The sequence below is a fragment of the Sciurus vulgaris genome, assembly GCF_902686455.1.
Source record: "Sciurus vulgaris genome assembly, chromosome: 3".
NCBI lineage: Eukaryota > Metazoa > Chordata > Mammalia > Rodentia > Sciuridae > Sciurus > Sciurus vulgaris.
Genome location: NC_136463.1, coordinates 85,536,037 through 85,553,093, shown reverse-complemented (window position 1 = coordinate 85,553,093; position 17,057 = coordinate 85,536,037). Strand labels below are relative to the sequence as shown.

At 32.8% G+C, this 17,057-nt stretch overlaps 1 protein-coding gene across 2 annotated transcripts in view; it reads left to right on the top strand.

The window, feature by feature from the left end:
• DPP10 (dipeptidyl peptidase like 10) overlaps nucleotides 1-16,788 on the top strand; it is a 616,119-nt gene extending 599,331 nt beyond the window's left edge. The window contains exons 22-26 of one of the 2 annotated variants that reach the window (XM_079135626.1): nucleotides 7,875-7,974; nucleotides 8,220-8,278; nucleotides 8,388-8,460; nucleotides 12,229-12,302; nucleotides 14,172-16,788. In XM_079135626.1, coding sequence (XP_078991752.1) covers nucleotides 7,875-7,974; nucleotides 8,220-8,278; nucleotides 8,388-8,460; nucleotides 12,229-12,302; nucleotides 14,172-14,306 — 441 coding nt within the window. In that variant the 3' untranslated portion in view covers nucleotides 14,307-16,788. The remainder of the gene's footprint in view (nucleotides 1-7,874; nucleotides 7,975-8,219; nucleotides 8,279-8,387; nucleotides 8,461-12,228; nucleotides 12,303-14,171) is intronic. The other variant, XM_079135625.1, reaches the window with a different exon arrangement.
• The last annotated feature ends 269 nt before the right edge of the window (nucleotides 16,789-17,057 follow it).

Sequence of the window (17,057 nt, the reverse complement as noted above, 5' to 3'; positions counted from 1 at the left end):
ACACAAAGAACACTGCCATAGTTTCTTATAGCTACTTCCCCATTAGGTAATGTATTATATTTAATTGTATTCTTATTTCATTTCCAAGTCAGACCACAAGCCTAGTCAGGGTTAGTGATGTTTTATTATTTTTTTTTGTTGTTGTTGCAAAGGCATTTGAATTGAGTTTATCTCATGTTCTTTCTCTAATCTGTTCTTTCTTTTCTTTCTTCCTTCCACATATGTGTATTCTGTGTGTGTGTGTGTGTGTGTGTGTGTGTGTGTGTGTGTGTGTGTTTACTAGTGATTCAAATCAGAGCCTCTTGGCCTCTTGCATGGTAGCCAGGTGTTCTACCACTGAGTTACATTACATCCCTAGCTCTTAAAACATGTTTCCTCAAGGTCAAAAATAGTTGGATCTTTCTTTTTTTTTATCCAATTTGACACTGACTGCAATTTAAATAATTTGATCAGATCATCTATTTTCAATATGTTTGTCAATTTGGTTGCATTTAAATTTACTATCTTGCTGTTAACTGTTTATTCCATTTTTAGTTTGCACTCAGATTTTTTCTGTCTTTTATATTAAAGGAACATTTTTAATGATTTAATTGGTTACTGTTTTCTTATTGGTTATAATTCTCTTTCGGTGATTTTGAAAGTTACTTTAGGGCTTAAAATTTACACTCCTAACTGTTCATAGTTATTTTCCTCTAGTATCATCCCACTTCATAACCACTATAGTAACTGCACAGTGATGTATGCTGTCTTTCCCTTCAGGACATTTTGCTGTATTTATCAGACATTCTATGCTACATGTGTTGTAATGATTCATATATGCAAAGTAGTGTTTTCTTTTAAAAGTTAATTTTTAAAGACTTAAATAAATCTAATTCTCTTATTCCATCTTGATGAAATTAAAAATTTTTACAGAAAATTACTTTTTATTATTAAAACTTTTAGAATTATCACTGAACTAATGATATATGTGTGAATGCTCAGATTTTTGTTTATGTTGGTTTCTGAGATATATGAATATCAGAACAACATATGTATTTGTTTCCTTATTGACATTTTAAGATTTTATTATATTAAACATTAGGCCTTGATCATATATGTGTGAAATATTTCCTTAGCTTGTTGATTGTCCTGGAATGTTATAAATGATGAGTCACCCCCCCCCCCCCCCCGCAAGTTTTAAAGCTTTTATTTGGCAATATTTTCCCTAATTCTTTCTTTGGTGATTTCTTCTAATGATTTTATTCTATAATGTATCATTCTTAAAAGGAATTTATTCTGTTTTATCTGGTTTGGGTGAGGAAGAGAGCAAAGTACTTGTAGGACATGGTGAAGATTTACTTAGTTTCAAATAGCCATTTTTCTAACTCACTGATTGACTAAATCACACTAGTACTTCATAATAGCTATATATTAATTTCTCAAATATCCCTGATTTTATCTCTTATGCAATCTGCTTGTCTACTCTTATGCTACTCTTATATAGTCTTAAATTATAACATGTTGAATAATAATTCATTTTAATATTCTTAAAAACAATGTTCCACTCCTTTCTTTTTCAAAATAATACTGGTTTGCCTCTCCTATTATTTCCATATTTCCATTTTTTTCAAAATTTTGTTGTTTTTGTTGTTTCTCTTTGCATTTTGCATTTTGTTCTGTTTTGTTTAAAGAATAGAAATTTATCTTACAATTCTGGAGACTGGGTGTACAAGGTCAAGGTGTGGAGATGGTTGCTCTGCTTCTCTTAAAAATGATGACTCTCCCATTGACTCTTCACATGGTCCCCACTCTGTGTCAACTATAAGTTAGAATTTTATTGAATAATTTTGTAATGCTTTGAGGAGAATTAAAATCTCAACAAGATAGGGCCTTTCCTCAAGTCACACAATTTATATAGTATGTCTCTTTTATTTAATTATTTCTTTTTCTCTCCCAGTAGAATTTTGTGGGTTTTTTTTTCCCTTAGAAAACTCACATCTCTGCTCTATATTGCTTATTTCTTGGTATTGTTTTCTTTGTGTGTTTTAATTTTAATGTGAATGATACGTGTCCTCTATGTTATTTTCTAACTGGTTTGCTAGAATGGTGAAAATTTTTTAATAGTGAAATATTTAGCTCATATCTGGCCATGTTTAATTATTGGTATGACTTAACTGAGGATTTTAAATAATTTTAATTGGAATAATTATCCTCATAAACTAACCGAACCTCATATAATATATACTTTCAATTTTTAATTCTTTAAAGCACCAAAATATTATTATTGAAAGCAAGAAAAATCTGGGAACCAAAATTTTTTTGAACTATATTCTCAGAAAAACTGTTATAAATTGAACATAATTGGCAAATTAAAAACTTATTTAAACATCATTCATAGAACTGATGTTAGTATGAATACCAAGTCAATATTTATAAGGAATAAAGTCAACTCACTCAAGAAACATTTATGTAGTGTATACTGTGTATCCAGAATTTTTGGAGGTACTAGATGTAAGTCAATTCCAAAGCAGAAAAAAAAAACATATTTTTTACTTGAATTTATAGTTTAAAATGAAGCGATACATGGAAATAAATAATAATTAGCAAAATATGTAAAATGTCAGATGATGATAGTGCAACCCATAAAAATAAAGCTGAGATGCAGAGAGAGGCCCTGAGATTAGGGATGTGATGGTAAATTTAAATTAGGTCAAGAAAGCTTCCACCAGGAGATCACACTTAGATTAAGAATAGATAGTGCATGAGGGGGAGGGTCATGGACATTTGAAGAAGAGATTAGGTTTAAAAATGTGAGTGAATGTCTAAGCTACCTAAAACTTTATTGATGGAGTTAATCATTCAATTTTTAAATTTTCTTTTCTATTTAGTTATACATGACAGCAGAATGCATGTTGATTCTTTGTACTAAATGGAGTACAACTTTCCATTTCTCTGGCTGTAAATGATGTAGAGTCACACCATTTGTGTAATCGTACGTGAACATAGGGTAATGATGTTTGTCTCTTTCCACCATCTTTCACTGTTGAAAGTTATTGTACCTTTTCAATTGACAAAGAACTTTTCAGAGTTTCAGACCAACTGGAGTGCCTTCTAGATTTTGAAGATTTTAGTATTTATAACCTGAAGAACATATCAAGGCTGGTATCAAAATCTAAGTAATTATAAATGTTAAACAAACAACAGATTAAATGCAGAACAGTACAGCAAAAATTGTTTTTCATAGTATATTTTAAATTGTTTATTTGAAATTAATTCATCATGTGTTATAAGAGATGAAGTTCAGAAAACATCACACAGGCATAAGTTTATAGGAAGCACCTCCTTTCTCTCTAGTTGGGTCAGTGTACCTTTTTACTATATTTGCAATATAATTTAAACAATATAAAAAATATATATCCATGGAAATATAAGTCCTGTGTAAAATAGCAATCTTTGCTCCACCCAGACTTTTTACTAAATTTCTTACATCATTTTTTTAAAAAGGAAAAGGAACATTTTTTTTGTAGTTTCACCAAATGAACTTTTCATTAATAATATAAATTTATTTATATTTTATAAGTAATGTTATAATGCTTGAAACATGGATATTGAAAAGCAGTTGTAGAGAATGTCAAAATGTGACCACTGGGAAACCAATAAAATGTTGACTCAATGGAAGCAGAGCATCCTGCCCTAATTATTGAATTCTTTGGATCCTTATCAAATCAAAAACAAACTCTAATTGACTACAAACTCAATAGGATGATCTTCAGTTTTAGGATCTGTCTGATGATATGAGTTGTTTTGAAAATTTAAATCATCATCTTTATATCTAACTAGAGCCTATAGCTGATACTTGCCCTCTTTCTGAATGTATTTTTCAAAAACTCATGATCCACCCTTGCACTCACTGAATAAATATAAAATGGTTGAGAGGAAAGTGAGTACTTAAAATTTAATTTATTCTAATTCCTGCCAGTGTTGATTTTCTTTTAAAACTAGAAACTGTTTCTCTGAAATAAATAAAGTAACATTTTGGATTTGATTTTTTTAAATGCTTCAGAAAATAATTTATTCCATAGCATTCACTATCATTATGTCTTAGAGGGTTTTTAGCTTCATTAAATCCCAAATTTTCATATAAAAAAATAGTAGAACACAACCCCTTGTGCAACAGCAATGGTTTATACCCCTACCTTTATTGTAAAATTATAGGGCAGAAAGGGAGCACCCATTCCCAACGGATTACAACTGAATTTTTTTTCATGTCCCCCCCACTTTTTTTTAAGTTCCAATAGTCTAGAGGATTCTGGTTGAAGCCATGTAGACATTTCCTAAGTAATTTTAGTAAATGATTATGCTTAAGAACTTGTTATTCAAAATGTAGACCAGCAGTTAGTTTGTTAAAAATAAAAACTCCTTAGCCCCACGCCAGATCTACTTAATCAGAATTTTCATTTCTAACAAGGTTCCCAAGTGATTTTTTTCTAAAGTAATTTTATTCTGGAATATATGATGTATATAATATTGGAGGATACATTTAGATTAAATAAAAGAGTTCCTAGAGTGGAACAAATGGACATTTCTATCATCTCACAGAATTTTTCTTTATTTGTTGTTTGTTTTTACTTTTGTGGCAAGAACAGTAAAATCTACTCATTTGGCAGGAGTCCTAATGCCAGTACTTATTAAAAAAAATTCTACTCATAGTACTCATAGTACTTATGACATCTCCAGATTTGTTCATCTTATGTCTGATACTTTGTATTCTCTGACCTACCTCATTTTCATCCCCCATCCCACCACACATTATCACTTTCATTTTCTATTTTTATTGAATTTTTTTAGATTCCACATATTTGAAACATCATGCAATATTTTACTTTCCTTGTCTGACTTATTTCATTTTTCAGTGAGCATAACATTCTCCATCTTCATTCACTTTGTGGCAAATGGAAGCATCTCCTTCTTTTTAAAGGTTGGATAACATTCTGTTGTACCTCAGTTCTACAGTTTCTTTATCTGTTCATGAATGACACTTAGGCTGCTGCCATGTCTTCGGTATTGTGTATAATGCTGCAATGAACTTAGAAGTGCAGATATCTTTTGAGATAAAAATTCCATTTCCATTTGGTCTGTGCCCTGAAGAGCAGCTGATGGGTCATAAGGTAGTTCTATTTTTAATTTATTTAGAAAGTGTCATACTGTTTCTCTTGATGGCTCTACCAATCTACAGTCCCACCAAAAATGAACCTTCACCAATATTGTTATCCCTTTTTGACAACAGCTATCCTGACAGATGGGAATGATCATCTTGCAGAGATTTTGATTTGCATTTTCCTAATTAGTGATGTTAAATACCTTGTCATGCCTCTAGTGGCCACTTTTATGTCATCTTCAGAGAAATGTCTATTCAAGTGGTTTGCCCATTTTGTAACCATGTTTTATGTTTTCTTGCTAATATTTTATCAGGATTTTTTCTATATGTTCCAAATTTTACCCCTTATCAGATACATGATTTGCAGACATTTTCCTAGTACATTGGCTGTCATTTCACTGTGTCATTGTTTTCTTTGCTGTAGAGAAGCTTTTTAGTTTGATGTAGTCCCATTTACTTTTGCTTTTATAGCCTGAGCTTTTGGTGCAATATAGAAGAAACCATTGCCAAGGCTGATATCCAGGAGCTTTTCCCCTCTGTTCAATTCTAGGAGTTTTATAGTTTCAGGTATTTTATCCATTTTGAGTTGATATTATATATGGTATAAAATAAAGGTCTAATCTAATTTCATTCTTTTGTGTATGAAAATAGTTTTCCTAACACCATCTAGTAAGTAAACTTTCCAGTTGTGTCCTCTTGGTGTTCTTACTGAAGATTAATTAGATGTATGTGTTTGAATTTGTTTCTGGACACTCTTTTCTCTTTAACTGATTCATGTGCTTGAATCTGCCTCTCCAGAAGGCACTATTATTCTTAGTTCCTGCAGGTAATTGCACTCTGAAAGACATGTGAAACTCAAGTCAGTACTAACCAACATACTGTCCATTTATTAACCTAGATTATTTGAGCATGATGTGTAATTCTCTGGACTGAAGCTTTAATAATTGAGATATTCAGTTCTTCTCTCAAGATGATCAGCTTAAATAAACAACTAGCTGTTAATCAGTTGGAAGTTTGCTTGCCCACCATGATATCAAAACCAGAAAAGTTACATGCATCAAGTAAGAAATGTAATGCCTCCCTCACCATGGGAAAGTCTCACTTGTGGAAATATTCAAAGCCCCTGACTGTTACATCCTTTTCTTATCTCCATGATAGAGAAAAAGAAACAAAATACTGAAAATATTCCCTCTAGGGACAGGACTTTCAAGGGCCCTCCCCACTTTGACCTTATAATAATTATTTTTTTCTTGCTTTGCCCTTACTTCTTCATAATTTGTTTTTTATTTATGTTAATTCATTTACAACTGCTACTTACATATTACTGACCTAATGCTCATCCTGTCTCTCTCAAAGAGCAATGGTAGGGTAGTCTAAATCATTAAGGATACTTGAAGAAGATTCACTCAAGCTTCTGAGTATGACTTAAACATTACAGTATAAACTGAAATTAATTTCCACAGCTTATAACCCAGTAGGTCAGTATCTTACTGTAAATTATTAAAATCTCTTCTGGAACTTTCCTAGCCAGATATTGGACTGCAAAGGAAAACTGGAAAATTGAATCATTATTTAAGAATTTATTGTTATATTAGTTCAAAAACGTTTCAAGATGATGTTTCAAAATTAAAGTCTTTATCCAAGTCATATAACAATGTTATTAATTGCATCCCATGACTTTTAATATTTAGTTATATGGAATATAGGGTAGGGAAAAGTAATTTTTCTCTCTACTCTCCATGTCTTCTTAGGTAGCACTCCCTGTAAGTAATAATAATAGCAACAATAACAAATACATTTAGTAGCATATATAAATATGAAATATAACCAGACGAATGGAACATGTCTGGAATAGATCTCAAAGAACTGGTTTAGACTCCAGGTTTAAATACCATCATCTCTAAAACAGAAAGAAGAGTGAGGGTAAAGCCCAAGCAGAAGCACTTAGCAGGAAATGCACCATAAAGCACAAGTGAGGTTTGTTATGCAGGTAAAGTTAGTGCCTTCTTCAATGATGAGCTTCTCTAATGATTCTATCATCCCTGTCTTCCTGGTGCTGAGGGGAGACACCCTTGAAAACTAAGACTTCCTTTATAGATTAAAGTTCTCTTACAAAAGGTCAACTCCCTAGCACTGTTTTCAGAAATAGTCTTGTTCCTGCAGTTTCTCAGAATAGGCAGCTCAAATAATTCTTATGCCAATGAAGTATATTTGAGGTGGTAGATTCTGGTCCCCTACAGTCATATTTTGAGGTAGAATGTCCTGAGCCCCACCAGGAATTGAAAGCAGAATCTATATTTGTGATGCTATATTTTAAATATTTGATTCTTCTTTCCTAATTCTAAATAACAACCATTGTTATTTAAATTACATGTGTGTGAGTATATGTATATATACATATATATAATTTTCTTAAAATGATACTTGATTTAAAGAAGGCTTTGTATTCCTAGCTTTGAATTATTAGGGGCATTTCCCAGATGTACAGTATGAAATCATGGAGCAAGTATTTGTCATTTGGTGATATCTAATTTTCTATTTTACTTAAGTTTATTAAAATAACCTGTTAGATAAAAATTTAAACTATTCAAAATCTTCATTTGCACAAAGTGATTTTAGTGCATTCTTTTAAGTCTGAGAAATTATGATACATGTTGATATGTACATTAGGCACATTAGCAAATCATGATCAAACCCTAAAATATGTCCAGGGATAATTGTTCTAATTTTTTGGCAGGGGTATGGTGGTTATATTGCATCAATGATCTTAAAGTCAGATGAAAAGCTTTTTAAATGTGGATCTGTGGTTGCACCCATCACCGACATGAAGTTGTATGGTGAGTGTATTCTACAAACTAATGTAATATAATTTATTGGTTTACAGAAAACAAAATCCCAATGCAGAGAATCTCAATTGAGCTCATTTATCATGTGTTATTAAAGCCTGTTTTGATTGTTTTTCACCTCCCTGATTCAATTGATTTTACTGGAGCATGACAATTAAATTTGAAATGGAGGAATAAGTGATGGAATATGCTAGGTTTTTAGTTTATTCCTAACTTTCTTCTTTCTTGTGTCACAGCCTCTGCTTTCTCTGAAAGATACCTTGGTATGCCATCCAAGGAAGAAAGCACTTATCAGGTAACTAAATTAAAAATAACAGCAAATAGAATCTTCTGCTCTAAAAATCAGGTCAAATTGCTTTTTGAGGTAGATCTATAGATACAGATGTTTGTGTTTTTCTTTATAGGCATCCAGTGTGCTGCATAATATTCATGGCTTAAAAGAAGAAAATATATTAATAATTCATGGAACTGCTGACAGTAAGTATTATATTTGCTGCTACTGTTTGATGGAATGTGACCTTTTACAAAGGGATACATCATAAAACTTGCTTACAGAGGGCTTATAAACCAAAAAGAAAAAAAAAAAAAAAAAAACAGGAGGTGGGACAAAGAATGATGCATGATAGGAAGTGGGGAGAAGGAATTCAGGGCTAAGAGAGGCAATGATGAGCCTCAAATGGCAGCATCTCCAATAAAACTTCCTGAGATGTTGGGAATATCCTATCTGTGCTAAAAGCACAATAGACATTGACCGCTTATGACTGAATTCCATTTGGTGTGACTGAGGAATATAATTTTTAATATTGCTTAAATTTTACTAATTTTAATTAAATAGCCTCATGTGGCTAGTGGCAATGGCTACCATATTATTCAGCAGACCTGAAATGGAAATAGACCTATAAAACAGAAAAATAATGTAAAGGTGCAAGCACTGAGATGAATTTCTTGTGAGGTTACTCATTTACCTGAAGTTAAAATAAAAGCTTCCTAAAACAGCAATTTTTTATCCCTTTTCATTTTTTAATAATTTTAAACATGGTAGATGGATGTGATTGATATTATAAATGATAAATAATTACTTATATTCACATGAAGCTTTCAGCGCTCAAAGAATTTATATTTTTATTATCCTATATGATATCTCACAACAGAATGTTGAGTATTTATAGTCCCATTCACAGTTGAGAAAAATCAATTTCAAGAAAGAAACATTTTTCCAAGGCTATCTGACAAGTGAGCCAGGAGAGTCCAGATCTTGAATCAATATTTTCTCAATCCTGAACTTGTTTTTGTTATCCCACCCTAACCTATCACAGTATTTTTTGCCAATTAAAAAAATCACTAAAAATTTCTCTTAGCAAAGAGTATAGAGTATACTATCTCTGCAACTTACCTTTTAAGCATGTCAAGCTATAGTTATATTAGAGCTTATATCAATGTGTATGTGTGTATTATATATATAATAATATAAAATATATATATTATACAATTACATAAGCAAATTTTATATAATATATAAAATGTGGGAAGAAACAACTAGCCCTTAGGTAGAATTCTGTATAAAGTATGTGACTACTCCCTCTCAAGGAGCCAAAGTTAAGTTCCTTCCTTCCTTTATGATGGTTTGCATTTAATGTTGTGCTTCGAGAGTATTATGTAGAAAAGAAGAGAAGAACTTCACAATGAAAACTTGTCCTCCAACACATTAACCAGGGATGAAGTTTCATGTCAACAGCTATGAGTCATGTTCATAGTAGGTATACTGCATATGAGGTAATGAGAATGACACTTCACCTATGTCATTCAGTACCCAAAAGCTATAACCACAGTCTGAACTTGAGAAAAACATCAGAGAGGAAATCCAAATGAGGATTCTACTATATATCTGATCACTTCCCCTCAAAACTGTGAAGGTCATCAAAACCAGAGAAAGCCTGAGAACACTCCATAGATCAAAGAATACTAAGGTGCCATGATGTCTAAATATAAAGTGGTATCATGGATGGGACTCAGGAACAAAAAAAAAAAAAAAAAAAAAAAAAAAAGTCAAACACTCAGGGAATCCAAATAGAATAGGTGTACCTAATGGCAGCACACTGATATCAGTTTCTTTTGCATGACAAAGGTCCCATAATAATATAAGCTATTAACCTTGGAGGAATGGGGTGAGGGATATACAGAACTCTTTGAATTCTCTTCATACCTTTTCTGTGAATTTTTAGATTTATAATAGTTTTAGCTGTTATAAATTGGAAGACTTTTCATTAAAAGACAGATTTAGATTGTATAATAATTATAAAATATCAGCGTTGGATGAAACATGGTGAAAGAGACTATAAAACTTTTGGAGGACTTTAGAATTTTGTTTTAAGATATTAAAACTTTTTACTTGCACCTTAAGGGTAGTAATAATAAATAGCACTTATTAAGTACTATGTCAGAAAATGTGCTGAAAGCATTTAGTTTTTTCTTATTCATTCTGCACAAAAATATTATACAGTGGATCTTACTACATTTTTATTTAATATGTTGGATAAATAAATATTTTAAAAGACACACAACTGTTAGTAAGAAAAATAAATAAATAAATAAATAAATAAATAAATAAATAAATAAATAAATAAAAAAGATTTGTTTGAATCCAGGAACTGAAGTTCTTATTTACTGTACACTGCATCCTCAGTCATGTGAATAAATTATATTCAAAAATAAATTAATTTACCCCTAACCATCGCCCTACAATATGCTAGTGCTCTTTCAGATTTCTCTGTCCATATGATATTGCTATTCAGTAAATCACATTCCTATCTGGTTCACTCAGTTCTGGGCCTGGCTGTTCACCTACCTGATAAAACAGAAATTCTGGTAACTTCAGAGGACTCTCCCCAGTGCCTATGAATAGGCACAGGCACCACACAACCCACAAAACCCTGCAGAGGTCAAGATACTCTGTCAGTGACATTCTAATGTACCACACTTAATGTTATCTTGAAAGATTATTAACTAATTCACTCAGCCTAACAGTCTTTAATGTCCCCCATTTAGTCCTAGGAAAGAGATGAATGCAAACATCAACAAACTATGTACAAGACACTAAGCAGCAAAAAATCCAATTGGAAAATTTATTTGTACATCTTTTTACCTGAATCTATATGGAGAAATGATGGGGTTTATTATGTATAGCTTCCATATAATAAGCAAATGTGCTGTATAAGGGACTATTTTACCTCTCATTGCCCCTGTTAATTAACATTCCTAGTAGCTTACACTTACTGAGAAATATGTCCTTATTTAGAGTTGATGTGGTAGTTTTTCCATTAAATATAATAAGAAGATGTTGGGAAAGAGCTTGCATGTTTTTAAAAGATTTGAATCATCATTTGATATCTTTTATCCTCTGCTATAGAATGATTATTTGGCATCATCTAACTAGAACATTAAAAAGGATTAAACCAGTGATGAGGCTGCCCTGGGTTTGCAAAGAAAGTTTCAAAATATTAGTTTAGGAGTGATTTGAGAAATGCAAAGATATACAGAATACAGAAGGGAATAGCCCAGGTGGCACATGAGCGAAGTGCTGTGCACGAAGATTTGAGTGCTGTGCACAAAGATTTGACTGGTCCAGGATTTCACAGCTATTTGAGCCAACACAGTTACCAAATCTAGAACTACTGCATTGCTTATTTCAAAGTGTTGGACCTTGTATTCAGGCAGAAGGAAGACAGAAGGAAGCAGGAATAACCAGTATGCTGTACATTAAATATTTAGCTCTTGAATAAGGAGATGTAGAAGATATGTACTATATTTTCTCAATATAGGGCATTCTGTTCTAATTTAATATAATAAAGCAGAATACCATTATCTAACTGAGATTGGATTCCAGTAATCCTCTTAAAGGAATACAAAGCTATTTTTCTGCATTCATATTTAGAAAAGAAATTCACTATTTTAAAATCCTTATAAGGCATAAAACAACTGGAAATAATAAATGATATTAAAGAAGTATATGTCAATACCATCCTGTACAGTAATTAAACCTTAGTCATCACTCCAGTAAAACTGATTTAATGTTTTATAATATTAAATTTTGCCATTATATCTGACACCTTTCTAGTTAAAACCAAGGAATAGCCTTTTAATTATACAATGTATGTAAAATACCTTTTATCTCTTTGAAAAAAACTAAAAATTTTCTGATCCTAATAAATGTATTTTCTTCAAATGTCATAATTTAATTTCTTTCAGCAAAAGTTCATTTCCAGCATTCAGCAGAATTAATCAAGCATCTAATAAAAGCTGGAGTGAATTATACTATGCAGGTAAGCCGTTATTTAGAAGAGCATGGTGTTTGTCTGCCTTCCTTCATTATAAGTTACTTGAGATAACGTTATACAGAGGAAAATTGATTTGTCTACAGGTTGAAGGTTCAAGTCCATGATCATTTGACAGGCCTTGGGCCTGTCACAGGCAGCACATCATGGTAGAAGGACATGGGAGGGTAAAACAGATCACATCATAGACCAAGGAGCAAAGGAGTGAGGGAGGAGTTCAGGTCCCACAGTCTCCTTCAAAGGCACATCCCCACTAACCTGGAAACCTTCCACTTAGCCTCACCTGTTAAAGGTTCTACCACCTCACTAAAGTGCCTCCACAGGGAGCAAGATTTTAACACATGGGCTGTTGGAAAATATTCAAGACACAAACTATGCCAAGTGTCCTTGTCTAAATTCCTCTTTTACTTGTAAGATATACAACACCATTTCTGCATTCTTCTATTCTCAATGTAATTATTTTTAGTATGTTTTCTAGGTAATAAGTTTGTATTCTTTGTTCCCAATTACATTGAGAATGTGGGTTGCTTTATGCTTTAAAAATAAATGTCATAAACCTATTCAGAAATGTCCTCCTCAAAATTTGTATACTATCAATATTGAATTTTTAAAAAGATTAATTTTCTATTTCCATCTGTCCCTTTGTCTTGTTTTTACTTTAAGAATGATTATTCACTATTAAGAATGCTTATAAAAAGTGGAAGAGAAATAAGTGTGGGGGGGGAAATGCTATAAGAAAAGAGGATAAGATAAAATTCTATTTCTAATTTCATTTATATCTGTGCATTCACACCTTTAATAAATATTAATCAAAGACTTACTTTAATAATGGTAAATGTGCTGTAGGGGTAACCATACAGGCTTCATGCTATCAAAATCTTCCAGCTTGATGGAGTAACCACAGGAGAAAAAAAAGTAAATAAATTTCTCACAGTTGGAGCAAACAATTGTGTTAGTTATATTTCTGTGTTCTGACAAATTATCTGAAATAAACTATGAGGAAAGATCGATTTTAGCTCATGGCTTCAGAGGTTTTGGTGCATATCTCCTTGGCCCCATTACTTTGGGCTAGGAATGACACAGTGCATCATGGTGGTTTTGTTCACCTCATGGCTCCTAGGAATCAAAGAGAGAGACAAATGGATCTGAAGTCTGAATATCCCCTCTGAAGGGCATGCTTCAGTGACCTAGCTCCCTTCCACCACGTTACACCTTGCAGTGTACAGCACCTCCCAATAGTCCATCCAATGGAGATGAAGCCTGTAACATGGGCCTTTGTGATACATTTCAGATATAAACCATGGCATTCCACACATGGCCCCCAAATCTCATGTCTTTCTCACAGTGCAAAATACAGTCAATCCATGGAATAGGAAAGAATACCAAGGAAAATGGACCAAAGCAAGACTAAAGCCCAACAGGGCAAACATTAACCACAATAACTCCATGTCCAACATTCAGGATATTTGGTGGCATGATGGAAGCTCCAAAAGGCTTGGGCATCGCTGCTCCTCTCTGTAACCAAATAATTCTAATTTAAATACAAAAGGAAATGAGATTGTGGTTAGACATGTTGATATTCCTTTCTTATTTTTTCTTCCTTCCCTCTTGCCTGCCTACCTGCCTTCCCTCCCTTTTTTTCCTTCCTTGGCTGTACTGGGAATCAAATTCAGGGCCTCACACATGATAAGCAAGCACTCTGTCTCTGAGCCACTGAGCTATATCTCCAACCCCTGGTTAGATACTATTTTTCAATGTCTGTATGCCAGAGGGGAAAAAGGAAAGAAAAAAGGAAATGAATGCTGAAGGTAAAAGTTTCTTTAATAACTTGAAACCATCTTCCCCTCAATGTCTTAGGTCTACCCAGATGAAGGTCATAATGTATCTGAGAAGAGCAAGTATCATCTCTACAGCACAATCCTCAGATTCTTCAGTGATTGTTTAAAGGAAGAAATATCCGTGTTACCACAGGAACCCGAAGAAGATGAATAATGGACCCTATTTATACAGAACTGAAGGGGATATTGAGGCTCAATGAAACCTAACCAAGAGACTGTCATATTGTAGATGCTCAGAGTTTCAAGGGCAGCTTAAGGAGATGACACTGGAACAGCACACTCAGAGATAATGAACTAGAATTTGAAGACCGAAGTCCAAGTCTACTGTGTTGCCAAGGGTGCAGAATCTGTTGCTTTGTAAAAGAAGGTCAAAGGGTTGGTTTCCTGGGAGAAATTAGTTTTACATTAAAGTAGGAATAGTGCATGTTTTCTTCTGTTATCCCCGTTTGTTCTGTAACTAGTTGCTCTCATTTTGATTTCAATAGCCACCACCATCTTTGCACATAATGCACAACTTACCGTCAGTACTACAGTCCCTGATCTCTGATGGCTGAGCTGCAGTCTAACACTTTCCTGTACCTTTACAATAAGTGCAATTCTTTCATTGTCTATTATTATGCTTAAGAAAATATTCAGTTAATAAAAGCAGAGTATTTTATGTAATTTCTGTTTTAGAAAAACATTATTAAATGAGTCGAAGGACATGTAGGAATATGGATTTCAGCACCTTCCAAAGTTCAGCCAGTGATCAGTAGATACAATATCTTTAAATCACACGAGTGTATCTCTCAAGATACGTATGTACACGTGTGCATATACAGTGAATCTATCTTTATGTGTTATTCATGCTACCAAGGGTACACTTTTGATGAATTAGAAAAGATGCTCTTTTACAGGCTATAATGGATGCTTTGTTTAACGAGCCAAATATGATGAAACATTTTTTTCCAATTCAAATTCTAGCTATTGCTTTCCTATAAATGCTTGGGTTGTGTTTGGTATTGTTTTTAGTGGTTAATAGTTTTCTAGTTGCAATTTAATTTTTTGAATATGATACCTTGTCACATGTAAATTAGATACTTAAATATTAAATTATAGTTTCTGATAAAGAAATTTTGTTAACAATGCAATGCCACTGAGTGCTATTTTGCTCTATTGGTAGAGAAGACTTCTTTTTCAAACACTGGGTCCTTTTTCTCTCCTCAGTGCAGAATCAATTCTCATTTTCATTGTAAAAGCAAAAATCTGGATTATTTCATTTTCTAGTTTTTATTTAGTATTCCATGCCTGCCCAATTCATCTGTTACTGTTAAATTTAAATCCTTCTGGTGAGAATTAGAAATGAAATATTTTTATTCATTGGCCAAAAAGTTCACAAACAGCAATGTTTGCTATTTAATTTTAATCAAAGGCACAAAATGCATTAATTCCTGTGTTCTGTTGACTTGCAGCAGTAAGTAACTGAAGAGTGTGAAATAAACTGGACTGTGTAGAGTCAAAACAAGTCATGAGAATATGAACAGTGGTGACTGAAGTGAAAGAGCATCCTCTTACTTTGCATATGGGATCTTGCAGCAGATGCCTAAAAGTGTAACCAAGCTTTGAAAGGCAGAAAATCTAGGCGGTATGCTGTGTTTTCATGGTTAGAAAAAAAATTCGTAGGCAAGACTAGATTATCATGTATCTGAATACCAGGAGGAAATTTTTGAATGACAAGAAATCTCTCAGTCACCCTCCTGTTTTGTCAAAAGATCAACCTAATATTCTGGGTGTTTAGAAATAAGTGAATCACTGATTGGGTCTTCCACTTTGCTTCTGGATGCTTTGGAATTGTGTCTTCACTGCTCCATTAGATTCAACTTAAAATGGGAAAAGCTCTCTCCTCTAAAAGACCCAGTTTAGGTCTTTTTCAAGAATAGTAAACACATTTTTTAACAAAATAAGTTGTAATGTTTAAAAGGAAAGTTTTGCCTATTTTATTAAGATGGAAAATTTCTTTTTAGGCTAATTTGAAGTCCAACTGAAGCTTTTTAATCAATATTTTAAATTTCAACCACTAGAGTTTTTTACAATGCAAATTATTATGTTGTCTGAACGATGTGGTTTTATTGAATGTCAATTTGAGTAACATTTTAAAAGTATTGACCTTTTACTGTTCATCATTTCTCGTTTTATTATTATTATCAATGTTTATCTATTTTTCAATTAATTTAATACAGTTTGTAATGTGAAAGACATTTGTCTGGGACCCACTTTCACCTTAAAGTCTAAGTAGATCTAAATGAAAACAACTGTTTAGTAGGAAGGTAGAAATTTTTCATCTTTGTGATTCTTTGAGTTTTAATAACTGGTCCACTATATAAAGGAAATGCTCACCAACACATACCCACTCATTATCAAAGAATTCATGTAACTGGATTTTTCCTTTAATATTTGCCTTGGTCAATAATCACACTATTTCAAACATATTTATGCATTCTGAAAGTGTCCTCAACAGCAAGCTTTCAAAGTGTTATTTTCCCTTTAAGAAAAACACCATGGTAAACTAAAAATGCTGTAACAAAATAAGTAAGCAATATTAACTCATTCATACAAACATATGACTAATAGTTTTTTAAGCTATTTTGCAAGACACAAGTTTTTTTTTTTTTTTTTTTTTTTTTTTTTCTTTGCTTCAATCAAGAAGATCGCCAACTGGCAGGCATTGTGGCACATGCCTGTAATCCCAGCAGCTCAGGAGGCTGAGGCAGGAGGATCTTGAGTTCAAAGCCAGCCTCAGCAACTTAATGAGACCCTCAGCAATTTAGTGAGACCCTGTCTTTAAATAAAATATACAAAAGGGCTGAGGATGTGGCTCAGTGGTTAAATGCCCCCGCCTTTAATTCCTGGTACCAAAAAATTAGAG